General features: G+C 36.9%; 1 protein-coding gene and 1 non-coding gene across 6 annotated transcripts in view; one reads left to right on the top strand and one right to left on the bottom strand.

Moving 5' to 3' along the window:
• The first annotated feature begins 7,589 nt into the window (after positions 1–7,589).
• Positions 7,590–26,651, top strand: part of RALGAPA1 (Ral GTPase activating protein catalytic subunit alpha 1) — a 258,914-nt gene continuing 239,852 nt past the window's right edge. For 2 of the 5 annotated variants that reach the window (XM_026513605.4, XM_044389462.3), the window contains exons 1-2: positions 7,596–7,873; positions 8,028–8,183. In XM_026513605.4, coding sequence (XP_026369390.1) covers positions 8,078–8,183 — 106 coding nt within the window. In that variant the 5' untranslated portion in view covers positions 7,596–7,873; positions 8,028–8,077. Of the gene's footprint in view, positions 8,184–26,651 lie in introns of all 5 variants that reach the window. The other 3 variants (XM_048221044.2, XM_048221106.2, XM_057306476.1) reach the window with 2 other exon arrangements.
• Positions 25,589–25,738, bottom strand: LOC113266248 (U12 minor spliceosomal RNA). The gene has a single exon (XR_003320333.1). It is a non-coding gene; the product is annotated as a U12 minor spliceosomal RNA (small nuclear RNA).

The following is a 26,651-nucleotide window of genomic DNA, read 5'->3' as shown; positions in this document are numbered from 1 at the left end:
GCTGGGTAGATTACGGTAAGGGAGTTTAAAATCTAAAGCGCAGTGGGTTGCCAGTTGGGAAGTTTGTAGGAAGAGATGATAAGATTAGATTCTTGTTAAGATTACATTAATTTTAAGATCAGATCTTAAAAAGATCACCAGCTATTTGGTGGCAAATGTATTGGATAGAAAGAAGGCAAAGGAATAGATCAACCGGATGTTGAGGTAAGATCGTAGTGGCGCGGGCAGGGCAGAGGCTGTGTGGGCAAATCTGAGATGGCTGGGAATTTAAATAAACAAAACTTAGTAATGAATTCAATGAGAGACAGGATATGGGATACAGTTTAGTTATCTCCCTTCTCTTTATTTATTTTTTTTAGTGAGAGAGAGAGAGGGAGGGAGAGGGGAGGGGCAGAGGGAGAAGGAAAGAGAGAATCTTAAGCAGGCTCCAAGCCCAGCATGGAGCTTGATCTCACAACCCTGAGATCATGACCTGAGCCCTTATAATATTTCTTCTAGTGCTTCTTGACTTATGTGTGAACTTTGCCTGTTTTCTCTACAAATTAAATCATAATCTATGAAATTACAACAGAGAGCACAAAATACATTGACTTCGGTACTGACGGTTTAAAAGCGGTGATGGTCAAAATGCTTGGTACATTAGCATGAAGACGGTGGCACCAAAGTATACTAATATTAATTTCATTCTTCACTGCTGATTTCACTTACAAATATCCTTGATGAAGCGATAAAGATTATTCTTTATGAAATCCCATGTGCTGAGCACACATCTTTTTTTTTTTTTAAGATTTTATTTATTTATTCGACAGAGATAGAGACAGCCAGCGAGAGAGGGAACACAAGCAGGGGGAGTGGGAGAGGAAGAAGCAGTCTCATAGCAGAGGAGCCTGATGTGGGGCTCGATCCCGTAACGCCAGGATCACGCCCTGAGCCGAAGGCAGACGCTTAACCGCTGTGCCACCCAGGCGCCCCTGAGCACACATCTTTTTTAACATTTATTTGGCAAAATGAGAAGTGGCATCAAGCACAAAAGCTACACACTGAAGTGCCGTGGTGGTCTTAAGGAAAAACACCTGTGCAATTGCATTGTGATCTGACCTAGCAACGTCGTGATTCAAGGAATGGCATTTTTATTGGAATGAACTGACAAGCTGACGTTATTCAGAGTTGGATATTTGGCAAATACTCTCACAAAAAAATCAAATAAACAAAGTAAGACTGTTTCTTTTAGTAATACACTTGGCACTGTTGGTTTCCAAGGATAAAATTCAAGCTTCTGAATGAAAATTAGGAATTTAGAAAACTTTTATCCACCAGGGTGAACACAAAATCCAATACTTAAAAGATTTTCCGATGTATGTGATTTTTTAAAAGATTTTTATTGCTTAATGAACTGTATTGATATTTGAAGTATCTGCAATACTGAGTGCTATTTTCCACATAGCAATTGCATAATATTACAAAATTATGTCTAGGTAGAAGATGCATTTAGAATGCAAGATTTTAATGTAAAGATACAAAAAGTTTACTGATATGCTTTCAAGTTCCACGCTGCAACTAATCCTTAAGAAATTACCAAGTGTTGATTTTGGTTTAGTTTAGTTTTAGTGTATTGTTGACAATTATCTGAAAAAGCTATTATAATAATCCCCTTTTTGGGAACTCTCTTACACTATTGGGAATTCAAGCTGGTACAGCCACTCTGGAAAACAGTATGGAGGTTCCTATTTAAGGTGAAAATACAGCTACCATACAACCCAGCAATTGCACTTCTAAATATCTACCCCAAAGATACAAATGTAGTGATTGAAAGGGGCACCTGCACCCCAATGTTTATAGCATCAATGTCCACAATAGCCAAACTATGGAAAGAGCCCAGATGTCCATCAACAGATGAATGGATATAGAAGATGTGGTGTATATATATATATATATATATATACACACACACACACACACAATGGAACATTACTCAGCCATCAAAAAATGAAATCTTGCCATTTGCAATGATGTGGGTGGAACTAGAGGGTATTATGCTAAGTGAAATAAGTCAATCAGAGAAAGACAATTATATCTCACTCCTATGTGGAATTTAAGAAACAAAACAGAGAATCATAGGGGAAGAGAGGGAAAAATAAAGAAAGACAAAAAAGAGAGGGAGACAAACCATAAGAGACTCTTAATCATAGGAAACAACCCAAGGGTTGTTGGGGGGGAGGGGTTTGGGGGGTTGGGGTAACTGGGTGATGGACATTAAGGAGGGCATGTGATGTAATGAGCACTGGGTATTATATAAGACTGATGAATCACTGACCTCTACCTCTGAAACCAATAATACACTCTATGTTAATTAATTGAATTTAAATAAAATAATGATAATATTTCCCTTTTCCAATTACATACCTAAATGAGGCCATAAATTTTTCCCATATACTTCAATCAAAAGAATATATGGTATTATAAGTAAGTATCCAACTATCTTTTTTTTTTTTTTTTTTTTTGAGATAGAGAGAGCATGAGCGGGGGAGGAGAGGAGCAAGGAACAGGGGGAGAGTGACAAGCAGACTATGAGCTGAGCAGGGAGTCTGACTTGGGGCTTGATCTCTAGACCCTGAGCCCATGACCTGAGCCGAAATCAAGAGTCAGATACAACTGACTGAGCCACCCAGGCGCCCCTCCTTGGCTTTAATTTTTAATAATGTAATAGTTTAGCAAAAGCTCTTTGGTGATCCTAAATAATTCTGATCCTGACACCAAAAGGTCTAAGAACTGCTAGTCTATCTCTTGATCACTTCTTTGGGTTCTTAATTTTCTGCTAACTTCAGATCCTTCCCATTTGTGTTTCATTAGGATTCACTTGGTAAGCAATGCTTCTCTTACTCTTACCATTGCAACACAGTTGGCATTTCGGACTTCTCATTCACAAGTAATGAAACTAAAACAGATACAGTGTCTAATGTAATAGAAGAAAATGTACAAGCTTATATAATAAAATGCAGTCATCTAAGTAATTAGGACTGCACATAATGATTTCCCTCCGAAGAGTGTGGTATGAAAACATAAATAGGTCTGCTTAAAAGTCTTTTTGTTGTCAAGCTGTTTGCAGCAAAAAATTGGGATATGTTATAGCAAATAGGAAAAAAATATATGAAAGATGACACATAAGTAGTATATGAAAATATTCTTAGTAATAGATTGAAGAAAGAATAAATTGTCCAAACTGTAGCCCCCAAGTTTATCTTTCTTTTTTTTTTTTTTTAAGATTTATTTATTTATTTGACAGAGAGACAGCCAGCGAGAGAGGGAACACAAGCAGGGGGTGTGGGAGAGGAAGAAGCAGGCTCATAGCAGAGGAGCCTGATGTGGGGCTCGATCCCAGAACGCCGGGATCACGCCCTGAGCTGAAGGCAGATGCTTAATGACTGCGCTACCCAGGCGCCCCCCAAGTTTATCTTTCTAATTGAGTCTCTGGTGACCATAATTTATGCTCATTTTCATGGATAAATTGTGGAAATGTTTAATAAAGCCTACTTTTCTTTTTCTTTCCTCTTTCTCTTATTCTTTGCACCTTTATTCTTGTCTCAACCATATACAATCTTCTGATATTTTAAGACCCAATAGCAATTTTACATCCACAGTTGAAATAGATTAACATAAAAGATTTAAAAAATTCTACCTTAAACTCATAAAAACCCATAGAACTTATTTCCCTATGAATAAAAACCTGCAAAGTAAAGGATTGGCTTGGCTTACATTTTGGCCTGCCCCTGTTAAGAAATTGTTTCTCCTTTCTTTGTCCTCCTAACATCTCTGTTCCCCAAAACAGGTTACTGTTCCTGAATTGACAGCAGAAAGAGCAACTCCATTATTTGCATAAATTCAGTAAATGCTTACTGAGTGCCCAGAGTTGATTCATTCTTGCCATAAATATGTATTGAGCACCTACCACATGCCAGGTACCATTAGACAAGGCAGAGAAAGAGAGATAGAGACAGACAAAGAGAGAGAGGAAGACAGAAAGAAAGGGAAGCAGGGAGGGAGAGAAAACGATTCTTGGAGTCTTGGATTATGGATTACAGTCCAAGGTCTTCTCAAAACCTATTTTAAGAAGAGATTACAGTTGAATATAGGGGAGAAGAAGCATAGAATGATTACAGCATGGAGTGTGGGGAGTGTCGTGGGAGAGAAAAAAGTAAATGCTGTGGGAGGGCTTCAGAAGAGGGCTGCAATGTTGTTTTCAAGCAGTTCTTTTCTTTTCTTTTAAAATTGCAAACCCCTATTCAGCCTACCAAATATCTTTAAAATATACAAATCAGGACTTTTCCTGTTGCAAGTAACTGAAACCCAACACAAACTATTGGTCTGTGAAGTAGAAAAGATCATGGCACTTCAGGCAAGTTCAATCCAAATGCCCAATGTTACCAAAACTCAGTCTCTTCCTCTATTTCCTCTGTTCTCAGAGTATTGGTGCTATCTCCAGCAGATTCTTTTCAGATGGTTCCTAGCAGTTCCAGGTTTTCATCCTGAAAAAAGAGTTTCTCTTTCTCAATAGTTGTTGGAGTGAGTTTTATCGAACTAACATGGTCTTGTGCCCATCCCTAACACACCTCCTTTGCCCCGGGGGTGCTTGAGTACTGAAATCTAAATGGGGCCATGAGGCATGAGATCCAAAGAGGCCAAAAGAGGTGGTTTTTCAAAGGACAATCTGGGTATGATTATCAGAAGAAGGCAGGCACACCAACTTGCATCCACTATAATGAGTGTAGCTAATTACTTTTTTCTTAATCTCCACTTTAATAAGTTTAGAAAGAGCAAAAGACTAAGTCTGTAAGATATAAAATCTGAACATGTTTCTAGCTTTTCTGAAGTTAGTCCCTCAATGTGGGTTTTATTCTTTGACCTGAAGTGCTATGCATTTCCTGATTTTAAGACAGACATTCAAAAACTAATTGCAAGGAGATAAGACTTCTGAGTGTGTGTGTGTGTGTGTGTGTGTGTGTGTGTGTGTGTGTGTAAAATTTACTTAAAACTGAATGGAGGCTCAAATCCTACTAAGGGGGGTGGGGTGGGGAGGAAACCACTGCCATTTCTAGCACCCATAGCTAGAAATGGTGAAAATCTGAGCCCAAACAAAGGTTGTGATAGTGGAGAGAACATGACTAAATCAAGAAATATTTAGAATCATCAGGTCTTGGTAACAGGACAAGAGAGGAAAAAGAGAAGAAGACATAAGATGATATGAGTTTCTGGACTGAAAAAACAGGGCTGATAGTGGTATTAATCAATAAAGATATCAGATGAAGGAAGATGATCAGGTTTGGGAGAAAGGAGGACAAAGTTGACAAGTTTCAATTTTATATATATTGAATTTGAGTAGTTTAAATTTGAGTATATTTGAATTTGATATTAGTATCTCAGAAAAGATACAAGTTATAGGCAGGACAGCGGTAACTAAAATAAATGATAGAATCATGGGATCAGATAACTCTTCTATTATCAAAAGAAAACATTTTATAATATAAACAAAAATTTAAAAACCAACAAATATTTACTCTGTGCCATCGTAGAACATAAAGATACCTTTTTGTAAAAAGCCTTTCTTTTCAAGGAGTTTCTATTCCTACATATACATCTTAATTTGTTTTGTTAGTTTACAATTGGTACATTAGATTTTCTTAATTTTCTTTAAAACAACTTTTTAAAAAAATTTTAATTGTAAAAGTAATATATGCTTTTTGTAAAGGAAATAAAAGCAAAATATAAAGAAGAAAATTAAAATCACCTGTAATTTCACTTTGCAGATATAATCACAATTTTGGAATATTTTTTCATCTTTTTCTAATTACATTTTATGCATAATTTTTTTCAGAGTTTGATAACATACATATTTCAGTTTTGTATCTGCTTTTTCACTTAACATTGTCTTGAGAATTTTCCATGTCGTTAAAAAAATCTTCATATTAGTAATTTTCATGGTCATATAACATTCTACCCATTGGACATTCATCTCCTTTCTGATGGACATTTGTTTCCAAACTTTCAATGTTATAATCATGTGTTAATATTTTCTCATATTTTACCCATTTATGATTTTGTAGAATAGAATTCTGAAAGTGGAACTAAACAATTAAAGTTTATAAATGTTTCTAAGTGTCTTGATCCATAATGCCAAATTTTAATTTCCAGTTAGCTTGTAGTAATTAATGCTTCTTCCCAACAAGCAATAGGAGTATCTGTCACACTTACCAAGAGTAAGATGTCTGATTTAAAAACAGACTTTACTAATTTGACTAATAAGACATTACATCACCATTGTTAAAAAATAAATTATATTGGGCAAAAGAAGCCAGACCAAAAAAACAAAAAAGAGTATTCTGAATGCTTCTATTTATATAGAACCCTCAAAAATGGGAACTCCAAGTGACAGAAAGCAGATCAGTAGTCACCTGGGAACCAGGGATCAGCTAGCAAGAGGGAGGAATTATCAAGGGGCAAGAGGAAAGTTTTGGGGGTGATGGATATGTTCAGTATTTTGATTGTGGTGATGTTTTCATGGGTGTATGCAAATGTGGAACTTACCAAATTGTACACTTTGAAAATGTGCGGTTAGTTATATATCAATTCTCTTCAATGAAGCTATTTAAAAATTGTTTAAAAATATTGTTTTACTCTGATTTTTAAAAATTACTAATGTGTGAACATTTTCACGTTTTTTAAAAATATTTATTTGAGAGAGAGAGCGCGAAAGAGACAGAGAGAATGAGTAGGGGGAGGGGCAGAGGGAGAGAATCCCCAACGGGACTCCCAGCTGAGTGAGAAGCCCAAAGTGGGCTGATCCCAGGGCCCTGAGATCATGACCTGAGTGGAAATCAAGAGTGAGCGGCTCAACTGATTGAGCCAACCAGGTGCCCTACATTTTCATGTTTTAGTTATGAGTATACGCTTCTGTGATTTTTTTGTGTTCTTTATGAACTTTTCTACATTCTAAGGTGGAGACCTTAGCACTTTTCTCCTGGGTTTGTGTACCCTACATATTAATAAAATTCACCTTCAAAGTTCTCCAGATTTCTTTACTCTTGTAATTTTGCCTTCTGTTACTGCATGCTTTTGGGCTTCATTTATTTGTGCAAGATACTTTTAACCTAGAGGATGTACTACAACCCTACAAATCTCTAGACTACAATAAACTGTCCATCATCACTTTGCAAAACCAAAAAAAAAATCTTTTAAACAAAATTCAACTTAGGAAATGAAGGAGTGTTACATCCAACGCCTTCAGAATTGGCATCTAAAATATATTTCACGTCTGTTTAGATGTTTTGGAGCTATTTTTTAAGTTACTATGTATGACATAGTAAAGAGTGGAGATGAATTACCTTTTTAAACAAAAACAATGCACCACCACTCTTTTGGCTAGGAGTCCCTTCGCTTACAATGGCGCGGAATAATTCCCTTCTCTGACTTTCTTGGGCTCCTCCTTTGGCGGCTTACACAAGAAGCCAAAGGTGGGTAATACCACAGATGAGCTCACGCTGGCATGACGTCAAGAAGCCTTCACGTCAGAAGGCGGTTGCCACGGGGACCATTCGCCACCGACGGCAGAGTCGTGAAACCTCATCACCGCGCTCGGTTTAGGCCTATGCAGGGTCTAAGCTGCTAAAGAAGCTTTAACCTTAAGGGGGCCTCAGGGAGAGGAGTTGTGCTGCCGCCGCCGAGAGCCCCACCTCCGCGGCTCCGGCTCCCGGTCCCGGCCTGTGGCTGCGAGCGGCGGTTTCAGGAGGCAGCGGAGGCGGCAGCGGCCGACCTGCCGGGTCTCCCCCGTTCCGTGCAGGACTGGGAGAGGGGATCCGCCATATTGGAGCCGGAACCGAAGGTGCCTTGCAGCCGCGGCGCGAGGCGGGTGGAGGTGGCGGCCCTGGCCTGGATGTGAGCGGAGTCGGCTGCGCTGGGGCCCGCAAGCCTGGGGAGTGAATGAGCTGCTTACGCTAGTATTCTCCCCGCCCACTCTCTCTACTTTCCGCCGCCAGGACCGGACCGGGAGGGGGCCGGAGTCGGCCGTGGCGGCGGCAGCGGCAGGATGTTCTCCAAGAAGCCGCACGGGGACGTGAAGAAGTCTACCCAGAAGGTGTTGGACACCAAGAAGGACGCGCTGACCCGTCTCAAGCACCTGCGCATCGTCATCGGTGAGGAGCGAGGGGTGGTGGCGCCCAAAGGCCTTCCCTCCTCTGGGAGCCCTTGGGGACTCTCCCGCCCGCCTTGGCGCTGTGCGGGGATAGAGGGCGAGGCATCGCCTCCGCAGGACGCGGGAGGGTGGATAATTTGGGGAAGGGAAAACTTGGCAGTTGGCAAATACTAATCACCACTAACACAGGATTATCTAATTTTGAGTTAATAGTCTGAGCTCATTTTTACAAACTAGCATTACTCTAAAAACTTAGATCTTTTTTAGACTTTCCGGAGGTTTGATGTTGTCGATAATGGTGTTTATAGACTATGTATGTCAGGTGACTACCGCCGTCCCCATCCAAGTGGGAGAAAAAAAAAAAAAACCCGAACTCGAACAATATAAACCTTAATCTTTCAAGTTTTTTGGCTACTGAGGGTGAAGAAGCAGTTACACCTCTGGGAAGTGGCTGGTTTCCAAAAATCTTAGGGCAAGGGCCCCGCCCTTCTGTTAAAGTACCTTGTTCATCATTACTGTCACTTAGAGGGAAGATTATTATTAATTACAGAAAAACATAGTTTATAACTTCCTTTACTTCTCGGACATTGTATGCAATTCTGGTTTTATTTAGTTAAAATTTTCCTACCCTCTGTTGCCCTCTACATCTCTTTGGCTGGCAGACCAAAGAGTGCTCCGAGTTGTGGTAATAGGGTTAAACGAATCTTTTGAATACTTGCTCATTTCATAGGCTGATAAGGGCTGTAATGATATTTATGCAACACCAGGTCCAGTACTTGGATCTTTTTAGGTGAAATTTGAGGTGAAAGGGAAAGTTACTTTGCTTTTGTTGATAGAGAGTTATTGGCAGAGCCAAGTTTAGAACCCAGATGCCCGAATCCTAGTTCAGAATTTATTATCTTAAGCTCTTTCTAATGTGTTTTTCTGAAAAGTGATGTTTAGAGATAGAAGTAAATCCTGTATTTGAGATGCATGTTTCTCTGTTTATTCGAACAATCAGGATACCACCAATAATACACAACATTTGTATGGTTTACAAAATGATTTCACATAAATTATATTTAATCCTCACAGTAACTATAGAAGTAGATATATTCCGTATTTTACAAATGAAAAAGCTGAGGTTTGGGAATGTTAAGTAGTCATCCAGCTACTAGGAGGCCAGAACTGGAGCCCAGATTTCATATCTCCAGTTTGTTTTTTACTCTTCCTACATTTATGACAGCAAAATAAGTTACAGTTATTTCTGTGGAATAAGAAAGCAATTAAATCCAGCTTAGCAATATAAAAAGATCCAGTTTTCAAGAAAATATGAATCTTCTAAATATAGTTGAGATTGTGATCTTTTTCTTTTCATTCTACTTGAGAGTTAAGTCATTGAAGAAAAGGTTTGGTTGAGAGAGTGCAACAGAGAAAGTCAATGTGTGATTGTAGATGTTCACAGCTAATGGCAGTTTAAAATTGGAGACTTAATGGAATTTGACACCTACTTGGGACAAACTGTAGGGTGAGTAAAGTCAGAGCTACAAAGTTGAGTCCCAATAGAGTATTGACATTTCCTAAATTAACTGCTGTATTTTTTAGTTATAGAGTGGTTAGGGAATAGTTCATACATACATCTTGGGCATAAAAGTTTTTTTTTATCTGGGTGACATGGTCTAAATTAAGAGACTACACTTGTTAGATATTTTGTAGGGTCTAGCTTCCGTGGTTTGAAAACAAAACAATAATTAAAACCCTTTTTGTTTTTTATTTATGGGCTTTTAAAAATATGGAGCATATACTATATATAAACACTTAAAATATCCTTAAGAACCTTCAAATAGAGAATTTTGTGCTTTCAGACTCTGCCCTGTCAGTGGAGGAGGGCCATACTAAGAGATTACAGCACTTCGGTACTCTTATTTTTATTTATTTTTAATATTATATTTTATTTTAATTCCAGTGTAGTTAACATAGTGTTATACTAGTTTCAGGTGTACAATATAGTGACTCACCAGTTCCATATATTACTCAGTGCTCATCAAGGTAATTGTACTCTAAATCCCCTTCACCTGTTTTACCCATCTCCCCTAACCACCTCCCCAGTAAACATGTTTGTTCTCTATAGTTAAGAGTCTATTTTTTGGGGGCACCTGCGTGGCTCAGTCAGTTAGGCATCCGACTCTTGATTTCAGCTCAGGTGATGATCTCAGGGTTGTGGGATTGAGCCCCATGTCAGGCTCCGCTGAGTGTGGAGCCTGCTTGAGATTGTCCTTCTACTTCTCCCTACTGGTTCACGAGTGCGTTCTCTTTCTCTCTCAAAAAAAAAAAAAGTTTTTTTTGGTTTGTCTCTTTTTACACTTCAGTAGTTTTAGACCAGTAGTTCTCAACCAGGGACAGTTTTGTCCCTCTGGCAATTTGGCAATGATGTCTGGATATACTTTTGGTTATCACAAAAAGGGGGAGAGGCTACTGGCATCTAGTGGGCTGCAGAAATGCTGCTAAATATCTTACATTGCACAGATAATACATCACAACAGTATTTTAGCTCTAAATATAGTGCTGAGATTTAGAAACCTTGTCAAAATATGGAGTGAAAGATGTATATTCAAATGTTGTACTTGTTATGGAAACAGCCCAAATTTCCGTCAACTGATAAATGGATAAAGAAGAGGTAGTGTGTATATATGTGTGTGTATATATTTATATGATGGAATATTACTCAGCCATAAAAAATAATGAAATCTTGCCATTTGCAACAACATGGATGGAGCTAGAATGTATTATGCTCAGCAAATTAAGTCAGAGAAAGACAAATACCATATGATTTCACTCATGTGGAATTTAAGAAACAAAACAGATGAACATAGGAGAAAAAAAAAAGACAAGGAAGCAAACCACAAGAGAGACTCTTAACAATGAACAATGAGGGGGGCTGGAGGGGCGGTGCCTGGGGGGATGGGCTAAATGGGTGATGGGTATTAAGGAGGGCACGTTTTGTGATGAGCACTGGGTGTTATGTAAGTGATGAATCACTAAATTCTACTCCTGAGACTAGTATTACAGTATATGTTAACTAACTAGAAATTAAACAAAAACTTGAAACAAAAACACAACAAAACAAAAACAAATGTACTTGGTTCTACTATATTAGTTAATTGAATAAAATATTCTGTATCTTTAAATGGTTACAGTTATTTTGCTTGAAATATGGTTAATGTAATTCCCAAGAAAACGAGTGTAAAAAAGTAGAGTGACAAAAACTGTAACGTGTCTTAGAGGTCCACCAATCAGGTACCTTATTTTGCAGGTGAAAGAGCCATTTCAAATCCTTTCTGGAAGTAGGTGCAAGTTTTACATAAAAGCACTGTGAGGAAACTGGTTTGCAAACTGGTCATTGCCAGTTACACAGGATTTTTATTTTTGATTGGTTCCATATGAACTGTATTTTTAACCCTTAAAATGAATTGCCATTCCGAGTATTTAGAGAGAATTCAGTGCATCGAAATATATGAGAACATAATTTAAACATCTAGTCTAAACCTTTTTCCTGCCATGTGTTCCTAAGGGACACATGAGACATTCCAGCTGAATTTATAGGACCTGACTCTGAAGGACTTAGATTTAAATCTGCTGTGTTATTGATATTGCTATGTATTTTATTTGTAGGAACTGGAAGTTAGAGTTTTTAAAAAATAGAAATAAAGCCTTGTCTAGTTTCAAAAGTTTTGTGTTATCCTCTCCCCTTCCTGTCCCCTTTTTTCAATTAAAAGCCTTAAAATAGGGGCGCCGGGGTGGCTCAGTCGTTAAGCGTCTGCCTTCGGCTCAGGGCGTGATCCAGGTGTTCTGGGATCGAGCCCCACATCAGGCTTCTCTGCTATGAGCCTGCTTCTTCCTCTCCTACTCCCCTTGCTTGTGTTCCCTCTCTCACTGGCTGTCTATCTCTGTCAAATAAATAAATAAAATCTTTAAAAATAGAATTAAAAAAAAATAAAAGCCTTAAATAATGACACTAAGTTAGCACATGTAAAGTAGCTAACATAATGCCTGCATATAGTGGATATTGAGTGTTAATTTTCTTCTGTGGCAAGGTAACAGTTCAGTCTTCATGATTTAAAAATAAGATGAGTGCTTATTCAGCAAATAAATACATTGATTATTGGATCATTCTAATAGCTTTATCGATATAGAATTGGTATACAATAAATTGCACACTTAAAGCATGCAATTGAATAATTTTGACATACATATACACCTTGTGAAGCCATCATGACAATTAAGATTAGGCACATATTCAGACATTGCAGGTAGCAAATATATCTATAGTCTCCTCAAGTTTCCTTTTGCTCCTTTGTAATCCCTTTCTCACCCCTGCATGCACCCCATTCTCCCCCCCTCCCCTGGGTGAAACTTTTTATGTATATATGTGTGCGTGTATGTGTGTGTATATATATGGAATCACACAGTTACGTGTGTGTGTGTGTGTGTGTGTGTATGTATGTATGGAATTATACGGTATTTACTCTTTCTTGTTTGGTTTCTTTTATTCAGCCTTATTTGAAATTCGTCTATATTGTTGTGTGTCAGGAGTATATTGCTTTTGTTGTCAAGTAGTATCCCATTGTTTGGATATGCCACAATTTGTTGATCTATTCACCTGTTGATGGACTTATGAATTTTCAGTTTGGAGCTATTACACATAAAGCTGCAGTGAGGTGTACTTGTTTATAGACACACGCTTTTTTTCTCTCTTGGATAAATACCTAGGAGTGGAATGGCTGGATCACATAACAGTTGTTATGTTTAAATTTATGAGAAACTACCATATTGTTTTTTACAATTTTACATTCTTACTAGCAGGATATGAGAGTTCCGTTTCCTCCACACATGTATCAACACTACTTGGTATGGCCAGTCTTCTTAATTTCAACCACTGTAATAAATATGGTTATAATTGTTTCTCTGATATTTAATAAGGTTCAGCTTCTTTTCATGTGCTTATTTTTCCGTTGTATAACTTCTTTGAAGTGTCTATTCAAATTTTTTCATTCAGTTTTAAAAATTCTTTATTCTTTGAATACAAGTACTTTTTCAGATACATGGTTTGGAGAGATCTTTTTTCCCAGTCTTTGGATTGTCTTAAGTTTCTTAATATTTTCTTTGAAGGAGTAGGAATTCTTAATTTTGATTAAGTCCATGTATCATTTTTGTCTCTTATGGTTTATGCTTTTGATGTTAGATCTAAATCTTGGCCTAAGCTAAAGTCACAAAGAGTGTCTGCTATCCTTCAAGAAATTTTGTAATTTTAGGATCTATTGAGTTAACTTCATAAATATGGTTTAAGGTATGGATTGACTTTTTTTTTTTTTGCAAATGAATGTCCACTTGCTCCAGTACCATTTGTTGAAAAAGACAGCCCTTTCTCCACTGAATTGCCTTTGCACTTTTTCCAAAACTCATTTGTCTATATATGTGAGGGCCTATTTCTGGAATTTCTATTTTATTCCAGTGATCTGTTTATTTGTGTTAGAGCCAAGACCCCTCCCTCTCCTTCTCTCTTATTCTCTCTTTCTACTTCTCTCTCTCTCTCTGTATGTGTGTACACACACACACACACACACACACACACACACACACGGTTTTAGTTTAGTTTTTTTTTTACTGTAATAATAAATCTTGAAATCAGGTAGTGTTGTTCCTACAACTTTCTTCCTTTTCAAAGATTTTTTTGGATGTGGGGGTGGTGGGGGCTGTATCAGGACATTTACATTTCCATATGAGTTTTAAGATTAGCTTGTCAGTTTCTTTAAAAAAAAAAATTCCTCCTGGGATATTGATTGGGGGAACACAGACAACAATATTGAGTTCTCTAACTCATGAACAAGGTATGTTTCTCCATTTACATAGGGCTTCTTTAATTTCTCTGACAGTTTTGCAGTTTTTAATGTACAGGCCTTACACATCTTCTGTCACTTATCCCTAAGTATTTTCTACTTTTGATGCTGTTGTAAAAGGTATTTTTATATCCATTTCTTTGCTAGTGTATGGCAATACAATTTCTTTAAGTGTTTTTTTTCCCCCCTTTTTAGTGGTCTCTACACGCATTGTAGGGCTTGAACTCATGACCTCGAGATCAGTAATCACATGTTCTTCTACTGAGCTAGGCTGGTGCCCCTGATTTTTGTGTATCGAACTTGTATCCTGAAATCTTGCTATAAACTCAGTCTTGCTAAACTCAAATGGTCATATTAATTTTTTATTGATTCCATTGGATTTTTTACATCGACAGTCTCATCTGAATAAAAACTGTTTTACTTCTTCCTTTCCAATGTGGATGTTTTTGTTTATTTTTTTACAACCATCATCAAGACCAGTGTCAAGGAGCTTACCACTTAGTGCTTTTCTAGGAGTATTGTGGTTTCGGGTCTTAGTTTAAGTCTTTAATTTACTTTTAATTAATTTTTGTATATGTTGTAGCATAGGGATCCAGTCTCATTCTTTTGCATGTGGCTGTCCAGTTTCCCCAACATCATTTGTTGAAGAGATTATCTTTCTTATTGTGTATTCTTGGCTCCTTTGTTGTTAATTGGCCATTTATGCATTGGTTTATTTCCCTCAATTCTGTTCCATTGATCTGTGCATCTGTTTTTATGCAAATATCATACTGTTTTGATTACTTTAGCTTTGTAATAGAGCTTGAAATCAGGGAGTGTGATGTCTCCAGCTTTGTTCTTTCTCCAGATTGCTTTGGTTGTTTGAGGTCCTTTTTGGTTCCATACAAATTTCGGGATTGTTTTTTGTATTTTTGTGAAAAATGCCATTGGAATTTTGATAGGGATTGCACTGAATCTTTAGATTGCTTTGGGTAGTGTGGACATTTTAACTATTCTTCTAATCTGTGAGTATGTAGTCTGTTTATTTGTGTCTTCAATTTCATTCATCAGTGTCCTATAGTTTTTAGTGTATGGATCTTTTACCTCCTTGCTTAAATTTATTCCTTGGTATTTTTCTTTTTGAGGGAATTGTAAATTTTTTTTTCCCCCTGAAATCAAGAATTGCATGCTGTACTGATTGAGCTAGCCAGGGGCCCTTGGGTTTGTTTTCTTTTTTTTTTTTTTTTTTAAAGATTTTATTTATTTATTCGACAGAGATAGAGACAGCCAGCGAGAGAGGGAGCACAAGCAGGGGGAGTGGGAGAGGAAGAAGCAGGCTCATAGCGGAGGAGCCTGATGTGGGGCTCGATCCCGTAACGCCGGGATCACGCCCTGAGCCAAAGGCAGATGCTTAACCGCTGTGCCACCCAGGCACCCCTGGGTTTGTTTTCTTAATTTTTCTTTCTCATGGCTCATTGTTAGGGTATTGAAATGCAACTGAATTTTGTATACTGATTTTGTATCTTGCAGCTTTACAGATTTTATTAGTTTTAACAGTTTTTTGGTGGACTCATTAGAATTTTCTATATATAAGAATATGTCATCTGCAAATAAAGACAGTTTTACATCTTCCTTTCAGATTTAGATGTCTTTTATCTTCTTCTTGCCTAATTGCTCTGTCCAGGACATCTAACATAATGTTGAATAAAAGTAGCAAGAGTGGGCATCTTGTCTTGTTCCTGATCTTAGCGGAAATATTTAAACTTTTCACCATTGAGTATGATGTCAGCTGTGGGCTTGTCATATGTGGCCTTTATTATGTGGAGGTACATGTCCTATATACCCAGTTTGTTCGGATTTTATTATGAATGGATGTTGAGTTTTGTCAAATGCTTTTTCTACATCTATTGAGATGATTATGTGATTTTTATCCTTCCTTTTGTTAATGTGGTGAATCACATTGATTTTTGGATGTTGAACCATCCTTGCATGCTTGAAATAAATCCCACTTAGTCATGGCTATGATCCTTTTAACTCGTTGAGTTTGGTTTGCTGCTATTTTTTTGAGGATTTTTGCATCTGTGTTCTTCAGGGGTATTGTCCTATAGTTTTTAAATTTTATTCTCTTTTCTTTCTTAAATGTCAGGGTAATGCTGGCCTTATAATATGAGTTCAGAAGTACTCCCTCTTCTTCTCTCATATGGAAGAGTTGGAGAAGGGTTGGTAATTATTTTTCTTTAAATGTTTGGTACAATTCACCAGTGAAGCCATTTGGTCCTGGACTTTTCTTCTTGGGAGGCTTTTGATTACTGACTCAGTCTCCTTACTTGTAATTGTTCTGTTCAGATTCAGACCAATAAGTAGTCATTCATATGTGGATAATGTACATTTAATGTCATTATTGTTTTTGTTAAGTTTGAACCCGTTGTCTTCTATTTGTTTTCTATTTGGCCTGTTTTTAGTTCCCTTTTCTCTCTCTTTTGCTTTCTTTGTATTAGTTGAATAAATTTATGATTCTTTTAAAAATCTCCTTTTGTTGGTTTATTAGCATCTCTTTATTTTATTACTTTAGTGATTGTTTTATGATTTATAATATACATTTTTATCTTACCAGTCTACTATTAGGTGATATGCCATTTGTATCACTTCTTATATCGTATAACAACTTTTCAACAGTGTACTTCCATTTCCATTTTTTTCCCCCACTTCTTTCTCCCCTTCTTTTTTGGAATTTCATTTATTAGTATATGAGGAAATATTAATATTAGATTGGTATATTGGGAAAGTATTGGTATATTGGAAGGTCTCATAGCTTGAAAATAACTGACTTTTTAAAATTTATTTATTTATTTATTTTTGATGTAAAGTTCGATGATTCATTAGTTGCGTATAACACTCAGTGCACCATGCAATACGTGCCCTCCTTACTACCCATCACCAGCCTATCCCATTCCCCCACCCCCCTCCCCTCTGAAGCCCTCAGTTTGTTTCTCAGTCCATAGTCTCTCATGCTTCATTCCCCCTTCTGATTACCCCCCCCTTTCTTTATCCCTGTCTTCTCCTACCGATCTTCCTAGTTCTTATGTTCCATAGATGAGAGAAACCATATGATAATTGTCTTTCTCTGCTTGACTTACTTCACTTAGCATTATCTCCTCCAATGCCATCCATGTTGCAGCAAATGTTGAGAAATCGTTCTTTTAGATAGCTGAGTAATATTCCATTGTATATATATGGACCACAACTTCTTAATCCATTCATCTGTTGAAGGGCATCTCGGCTCCTTCCATGATTTAGCTATTGTGGACAATGCTGCTATGAACATTGGGGTGCATATGGCCCTTCTCTTCACTACGTCAGTATCTTTGGGGTAAATACCCAGTAGTGCAATGGCTGGATCATAGGGTAGCTCAATTTTTAACTTTTTAAGGGTCGGCCTTTTGGCTAAGATCAAGTGTAGTAATAACTGACATTCTTTTCCATTTGGGGGGGATTCTTTTTTCCCTTTGTTTTATCTTTGATAGTTTCTATTGTTGTCTTCAAGTTCACTAGTATTCTGCTACATGCAATCAGCATTAATCTTATCTAGTTTATTTTTCATCTTAGGTGTAGTTTTTATCCAGTTTATTTTGGGTGTAAAATTATATTGTCTGTATGTCTTTTTAACTTCTTGAACACATGGAATACAATTAAAATAATTTAATATACTTCTGTGCTTGTTCTAACTTATTTGTCAGTTCTGGGTCAGTTTTAATCAATTGATTATTTTCTTTATCCTGAATTATTTTCTTCTTTCTATTTTAATTTTCAGATACCTGATATTGTGAATTTGATCTTCTTAGCTTCTGGATATTTTTGTATTCCTATAAATTCTTGAGCTTTATTCAGGGTTGCAGGTAAATTACTTGAAAGCAGTTTGAGCATTTCAGGTCCTGCTTTTATGATTTGTTGAGTGAATCTGTCTGGGGCTAATTATTACCTATTATGAGGCAACATCTTCCTGAGTGTTCTATCTGGTGAATGCCCTGCAAATTATGAGCTTTCTGTTGTTCAGCTCTTGGGAGCAGGTGCTATTCTCAGTCTTCTGTGCTCATTTGGTTCTGTTCTCTCAAATTCTTTCACATAATTCTTTCTCTTGTCTTGGGAAGTTTCCTTGTAAGTATGTTATGATCATACTGGAAGGGGACCTTCCCAGTATCCTGAGTTCTCACTGTGTGCATCTCTTTCTTCTTTGGTGCTTTGTCCTGTGAATTCTAATTATCCTGGTTTCCTTGGACTGTTAGCCGATAGTCTCAGTTCATGGATCCCACTGGCTCTGCCTGATTCCCTTCTCACCATGGCCTGAAGGCTCTTAAGTCAGTAAGCCGAAGCAGTCCCAAAGCATCTGTCTGTGTGCCATCTGTCAGGAATGACTTTCTTTACTTGATGTTCATGCCTGCTTGAAAAAATAAACCACAAAAAACCCTAAAACATAAGTTTTCAAGACATTGAAATGCTGATGCTGATGCTGATGATAAGAGGTTCTGTGAAACAAATGAGACTGAAAATTGGCTTCATACAAAGCAACTTGCTCCCCATTTTTTCCTTTTTTATATTTAGAGAAGAAATTTGTTATCAGTTGGTTACTGAAAAATACGTGATTATTTTTCTCCAATATGAATGTATTAATGTTTTCACAAGGAAAATTAGATCAAAATATCCTAAGTCAGAAAAATAAGAAATATTCGATAGGTATAAATAGTAATGTATAAGGATAGAAACAAATACTATATGTTCATTAAATTGATAAAATGGTATAATTAAGTTTGGACTGATATGAATGAAGATCTGAAAATGTGTAGGAGTCATTGTGAATTGTAAACTGCTTATAAAAATAACTTGATTTTATACTTGAATATATTTTTAAGGATTTGATATGCAAAATTAGTAATTCTATATACATGATATTAGGCTTTTTAATATTCTTTTATTTGTATATACTCTTTATATTCTTTAATTTGAGTCTTTCTGATTTGAAAAATTAATTTGACCTAATTGAAATACTTTATCTTTGTATTTTTATGAAGAAGTGACTTACTGAGCAAATTATTTACATAAATGTTACTGATTAATTTGCTTACTAAAATAAGCTGTTTCAAATACTATAAGCCACCTCTGCATTATCTGCATTAACATTTCATTTTTATTAAGGATTTTGTTGCATCTAAATGACTTTATATAGCTTATAGGACTGTATAAAGTGTACAGTAGAACAATTAGTGGTAAAACAGACACCTGAATAGCCAGTATTTAAAGAAAGGAAACATTATCAGGTTCTAGCGATGAGCTGATTAAAGCTCTAAGGCATTGAATTTGATTCTTAGATTTCCTGGCAGTTAAAGTGAAAAGAGAAACATGTTGGGTTAAGTTTTCAGTGTCTTAAAAAAGAAAGCGTACATTTTCTGAAAAACATTTTTTTCTTGTTTCTAAATTCAGTCATGGCTTGTGTGTATACATGTGTGTGTTCATATATTAGCTAACATCTTTTCTCCTAGAAGGATCCATGTGATAGAAATAGACCTTGGAGGAAATAGAAAATTAGGATAAGTATGTTTGTTAAACCTGTTTCTAATTTCAAATATCTATACAATCTAAATGATTTTTGCCCTTTTTCTCTTTTTTTGTATTTCTGTCCATGGCATCATCATTCTTCAAGTTACTAAAACATGAAACTTTCATCTTTGACAATGTGGTAGAAAAAGATAAATGGATATGAGGGTATCCCACAGACATCTCAAAGTCAGATTAAAGTGTGCCAACATAAATGTATCTTTGCCACATTGTCTTCTTTAACTTCTTGTTATCCCTCTCTGGTACTTTACATTTTAGCAATATTGAATCAGAAGTCACTTTCTGTGATGCCTGTACCCTTGTTAATGATATTCACTGTACCATGCTGTCTTCATGTCACTCTTAGACTTGAAAGCTTCTGCTCTTCCTTCAAGGCTCAGGGCAAAATCTGTACATAGTTTTGGTGAAGCTTTCCCTATCAGAAGGGCATAGGAGCTTTTCCTACACTGTGCTATTTACTTCTGGTAATTTGGTTATTTTATTACAATGTATTTATTTGCATGACATATCATAACTACCTTCCTGAAGGCAGAGGTATGTCTTTTCTTCTTCATGTTCCTGGACTCAGCATAGTGCCTGGCATATAATAGGTGCTCAGTAAATACTACGTAGTTCAAGAATGAATATGTTAGGTATGAGGAGAACAGAGTCGCTTTTTTTGTGAGCAATTTCCTTTTAATTGACAATGGTAGGAAAAAAAACATTTAAAGTTAGTGTCCTGATCAGAAAGAGACCTTGGGTTGTCTTTAGTACCTGTGCAGAAAAATTGGTTCAGAACCTAAAGTTTATACTGTGTAAAAAAGAAGAACAGAAAACAGGACATTAACTGAAAAATGTTTATAGCATCATGGTAGAAATTATCAGATAATCTCCCCTCATTATTGAAAGAAGTCTTCATGACTCTTATATAACTTATGTCTGATAACCCAACAACATAACATGGTGGCTTTAAGGTGTGTTTTTCCACTCCCATTTAACAATACATTGATCTGTATATAGAGAAGGTGGGTAAATATAGCACAGAACATAAAGTTTGTGGCCCTAATTTGTCATAGCAGCCACAGGAGACTAATACAGATTTATTAGTGTCTTGGCCTTTTGCTCTTTTTTTTTTTTTTTTTTTTTAAGATTTCATTTATTTATTTGACAGAGAGCAGAGAGAGACAGCCAGCGAGAGAGGGAACACAAGCAGGGGGAGTGGGAGAGGAAGAAGCAGGCTCCCAGCAGAGGAGCCTGATGTGGGGCTCGATCCCATAACGCCGGGATCACGCCCTTGGAGCTGAAGGCAGATGCTTAACGACTGCGCCACCCAGGCACCCCTGGCCTTTTGCTCTTCCATGTGAATTTGGGAATCAGCTTGTTAAATCCCTAAATAATACTTGTTAGGATCGTTTATTGGATGAACTTGAATCCATCCATTGGATGAACTTGAATCCATCCATTGGATTCAAGGAGGTTGACATTGGTAGGGTATCTATTCTTCCTATTCTAAGGAGCCTCTATTTATTTATTTAGGCTCTTTTTATTTAAGAAAGACTTGCACATCTTTTTTATAGTCAAGGACAGTTACATTAAAAAAGGATGTGAAATTTTAAAAGGAGGACTTCTGTTTGCTACAGAAGGAGCTCATGTGACCACTTCATTACGTGGTAGTTTAGATGAAGAAGAAGAAAGAATGTTCATTTGCATAAAAAGTGATATATAGGTGCTTTATAATAAAATAAATTTAAAATAGTTCTAAATCTTCAGGATAAAATGGGAAAGAAATAAGGAAATATATTTTATATATGGGGATAGGGAAGACCATTCTCAAAACTTATACCAGAGTTAAAAATCATCACAGAAATGCTTGATAAATTTGCCTATATGAAACATCTTATAGTTCTAATAGTAAAACCTGTCATTAGCAGAGTTAAAAAACACTGAACTAGGAAACATATGCAACAAGTTTAAGAGAATTCCTTAACTTCTGGGCTATTGTATATGAAATTTGGAAAAGACTGTGACGTATGTTGTCAAGACGTACTAAAAAAGACCCTCTTGGCATGCCCTCTCCCTCCTCCACTGCTGCGACCTCCTTCTGCCGCTCCTCGTGCTGCTTGTGCTGTTTCAGTGAGGACCTGGTACCTCCTTTGTGAAGTGGCAGCTGAGGAGATTCCGGTGCTCTCCATTGCTGATGAAAAGACCAAGGGAGGTGTCAAGGCTTAGAACAATGGTCATTATTAATTTGAAGGTGACAGCGCAGGACGGTTCTGTGGTGCAGTTTAAGATTAAGAGGTATATACACCACTTAGTAAACTAATGGAAAGCCTATTGTAAATGGCAGAGTTGTGAGTTCAAGCCCCCATTGGGTGTGGAGCTTGTTTAAAATATGCACATGCCTTTACTTTGAAGCTAGCATTTCCATTTCTTAGTATTCTAAGGAAGTGGTCATGTGTGTAGGATCACTGCAGTGTTTAGAATAGTGAAAAATTTGAACTAACCTAAATATTCATTATTTGAAGATTGATTTTGGATTTTAGGTGTATTACTACAGTTGAGTATTATGAGTCTCAGGAAGTATTAGGATTCTAATAATTAATAAATAGGTTGGCTTTTTCACATGAACACCAAATACATTTCAGATACGATTCTATCTCTTCACTATCTTTTTTAAAAAATATTTTATTTATTTGAGAGAGAAGTGTAGCGAGAGAGCAGGAGTGGGGAGGAGAGGGAGAAACAAGGCTCCCTGAGAGCAGGGAGCCTGATGCTGGACTTGATCCCAGGACCCCAGGATCATGACCTGAGCCAAAGGCAGATGCTTAACAGACTGAGCCACCCGGGCTCCCCTCTTTTCACTATCTGAGAAGTTTTTGTTTGTTTGTTTTTTAAAGATTTTATTTATTTATTCGACAGAGATAGAGACAGCCAGCAAGAGAGGGAACACAAGCAGGGGGAGTGGGAGAGGAAGAAGCAGGCTCATAGCGGAGGAGCCTGATGTGGGGCTCGATCCCGTAACGCCGGGATCACGCCCTGAGCCGAAGGCAGACGCTTAACCGCTGTGCCACCCAGGCGCCCCCACTGTCTGAGAAGTTTTTAAGGAGTGAACATTCTAATAGAAGCAGTTGTCATATATTGGTAATAATAGCTAATAGTTTTGTCTACTTATGTGTGGTAGGCCCTGGACCAAGCATTTTACATGTTTTACCCGATTTAATTGTTAACAACAGCTCAGTGTAGGAGATAGTAATTAATCTCCAAGGAAACTTGAGTATTAAAAAGCTAGTAAGTGGGATATAGTGGAGACAGAATTATCTGGGTTCTGATATCAGCTATATTATTCACTTAATATTTTTGTAGATATTTATAGAATTAAAATAACAGTTCAAATATTATTGGAAGATTACATGAAAATGAATTTGAAGCACAGAATTTATGGAAGAATTTAAAACATTATTTGAATTTTAGAACCTTAAAAGCAATAAAATTGAATCAAATTAAGACCTGTTCAAAGTCAGTAATAATTTATTTACTTATTTGGATTTATTTATTTATTTGACGGGGGGGGCGCTGGGGGGGAGAGAGAACACAAGCAGGGGGAGTGGCAGACAGAGGGAGAGGGAGAAGCAGGCTCCTAGCTGAGCAGGGAGCCGGATGCTGGCTTGATCCCAGGACCCAGGGATCATGACCTGAGCTGAAGGCAGATGCTTAATGGACTGAGCCACCCAGGTGCCCCAGTAAGAATTTATTCTTAAGAAATATAATACGAACCCCCAGATGATCTTTTTAAGTTTTAATTTTAATTCCAGTTAGTTAACATAACAGTATTATGTTAGTTTCAGGTGTACAGTATAGTGATTCACCAATTCCATACATCACCTGGTGCTCATCCTGAGAAGTGCATTCTTTGATCCCCATCACTTGTTTAACCCATCCCCCCACCCACCTCTTCTCTGGTAACCATCAGTTCCCTGTAGTTGAGAGTTTATTTCTTGGTTGGCTTGTCTCTCTCTTTTTTTCCTTTGTTCCTTTGTTTCTTAAATTCCACATACGAGTTAAATCATATGGTATTTGTCTTTCTCTGACTGACTTCACTTAGCATTATAATTTCTCGTTCTATCCATGTCATTGCAAGTGGCCAGATGATCTTAATGATGGTTTAGGTTCTGTACTTTATTCTCAGTCTCTAACCTACTAAAAAAGGATAAATTAGAAAATTATTTAAAAGTTGCATTTTGGGAAAACAAGAATTGAATGAAAGGAAATAAAATTCATTGTTGGTATTTTATGTCAAATAAACACTCGGAAATCCTTAAATTGTGTCACCTAGCAACATTACTCTTTCCCTTCCCACCCAAAACTGAGGTAAAATAGCTAGTAAAAGGTACATTTGTGTCACCAAAAATTTGTCATCATTGTCTGAATCCTTTTAAATCAGTAGGTTTAAGATTCCCGGTTAATTCCCAATTGATGGAAAAGCATCAGTTGTCTTTAGAGCCTTCTAGAGGCAAGTTGATGGTTATAATAAACTGCTGCTTACATGCCATTTATTGTAAAATGTCTTTCAGGAAAATATGAATCCTTTTGGTGAATTTATTTCTTTAAAACTCTTGAAAACGTTGGGTCTGAGCAACCATTTGAATAAATATTTAGTGCTTTGCTGGCTTTTAGGCAACTACAAAGGAGTAAAGTTGATGGTACAGTAAAAGAATCACGTTAAATATGGAGTAGTATAAAAGAGAAAGATTGTAGGAATTTGTAGTAGTATTTACTTTTCCTTATTCATTGTAATACATTTTCCAAAAGTGCATATTTATTTTCAGTATCCAGAAGAATGCCTTTGAGTGTAGGGAGATGAATTGAGAAATGATTTTCTATGTTAGAGGTGTAGAGCTGGATCCAGAATAGTAGTAGCAATGTATTTTGGTTATTCTTCTATTGTCTGACCACTCAAAAAAAGAAAAAAGACATATAATATGGCTAGCTAGTGTTTGACCCCAAGTGAAAGTAATGCATTCGTTCACAGTAAACATCAGTAGTTGGTGATACAACAGTTTGTAGTTTCCAGACTTAGAAAAAAAGTACTTTCCCCGCCAGTCTGATTTCTCTTTTCTTTTTCAGATTAATTCTTTTCTAGACTAACTTAGAAGTTCTAGTTCTCAGATGCAGTTAGCCAGTTAAGGTTGGGCACATCTCACAAATTGGGATGTTAGGGGGTTGAATATTAGACTAGCTAAAAGGAATAGGTTAGCAAAATAAGAAACAGAAATCTGTATCCTTTAGCATTCTCTCTCCATTTCCCCTTACTCTCTGCCCCTGATAACCATTAATCCACTTTCCATCTCTATGAATTTGACTGTTCTAGATGTTTCATGTAAATGGAATCATAAAATATGTGGTCTTTTGTGTTTGGCTTTTTTTACTTCACATAATGTTTTCAAGGTTTTAGCATTTAGTAGTACTTCATTCCTTTTTATGGCTGAATAATATTTAATTGTATAGATATACTACATTTTGTTTATCCATTCATCAGTTGGTGAACATTGGGTTGTTTCCACTTTTTGATTATTAGGAATAATGATGTACAAACATTTGTGTGGCTGTGTTTTCAATTTAGGGGTATATACTGTTCCAGGAGTTGAGCTGCCGGGTCATACAGTAATTCTATATTTAACTTTTTGAGAAACTGCCAAACCGTTTCCAAGGCAGCTGCATCATTTATATTCTACCACCAATGTTAAAAAGAATGAAATTTCCCCACATGCTTATCATGCTTGTTATTATCCATCTTTCTGAGTATAGCCATTCTAGTGGATGAGAAGTGGCATCTGATTGTGTTTTCTTTGTTTTTGTTTTTCCCTTGAGGGCTAATCCAGTTTACTATTTATGGGAAACAAGTGTTTCTTCAGTCTCACTTTCTACCTTCATGCCAGTCTGCTCTTTCAGTTTTAAAGGGGAACAGGCAGATGGCAACTCCCAGGCATCTCACAAAGTAGGCAAGTCACCTTAGGGGAAAAGTTGACCCACTCAAAAATTTGTCTTACATTAGCAATGAGGATTTGGACATCACCTTGAATCATTATTTTCCTAACTCATAAGTTTAAGGCATTCATTGTGGTTTTGATTTACATTTCCATGATGGGTATTGAGGATCTTTTCATGTGTTTATTGGCCATTTGTGTATCTTTTTTGGAGAAATGTCTATTCAAATCCTCCCCCCCCCCTTTTTAAAGATTTTATTTATTAGAGCGAATGAGTGAGAGAGAGAGAGAGCACACAGGTGCGCCTGGGTGGGAGGAAGGGCAGAGGGAGAGGGAGAAGCAGACTCCCCTGTTGATCTGGAAGTCTGACACAGGGCTCGACACAGGCCTTCATCTCAGGACCCTGAGATCATGACCTGAGCTGAAGGCAGACGCTTAACCCACTGAGCCACCCAGGTGCCCCCAAGTCCTTTACCTTTTTAATTGAATTATATTTCATTTTATAGTTGAGTTCTGAGAGTTGTATATTCTGGATACTAGACGCCTGTGAAATATTTAATTTGCAAGTATTTTCTCCTGTGTAGATTGTCTTCTTATTTTCTCTATAGTATCCTTCGAAGCAAAAAAGTTGTGAGCTTTGATGAAGTCCAGTTTATTTTTTCCTTTGTTGCTTGTGCTTTTGGTATCATAAGTACAAAACAGTTGACTAGTTCAAGATCATGTTTTCTTTCTAAGAGTTTTATAATTTTAATTCTACATGTAGACTTTTGGTCCATTCTGTGTTAACTTTTGTATATGGTATGAGATACTGGTTCCACCTCATTCTTTTGCACATGGATTTGCAGTTGTCCTAGCCCTACTTGTTGAAAAGCATATTTTCTTCCCCAAGTGAGTTGTCTTAATACTCTTGTTGAAAATCATTTGACCATTAATGTAAGAGTTTATTTCTGGACACTCAGTTCTGTTCTATTCATCTTATGTCTGTTATCCCAATACCACACTGTCTTGATTACTGTAACTTTATAGTAAGCTTAGAAATTT

The sequence above is a fragment of the Ursus arctos genome, unplaced genomic scaffold (genome assembly GCF_023065955.2).
Source record: "Ursus arctos isolate Adak ecotype North America unplaced genomic scaffold, UrsArc2.0 scaffold_37, whole genome shotgun sequence".
In the NCBI taxonomy this organism is placed as follows: domain Eukaryota; kingdom Metazoa; phylum Chordata; class Mammalia; order Carnivora; family Ursidae; genus Ursus; species Ursus arctos.
The sequence above is the reverse complement of the archived record's forward strand: the minus strand, read 5'-3'. Positions and strand labels throughout refer to the sequence as shown.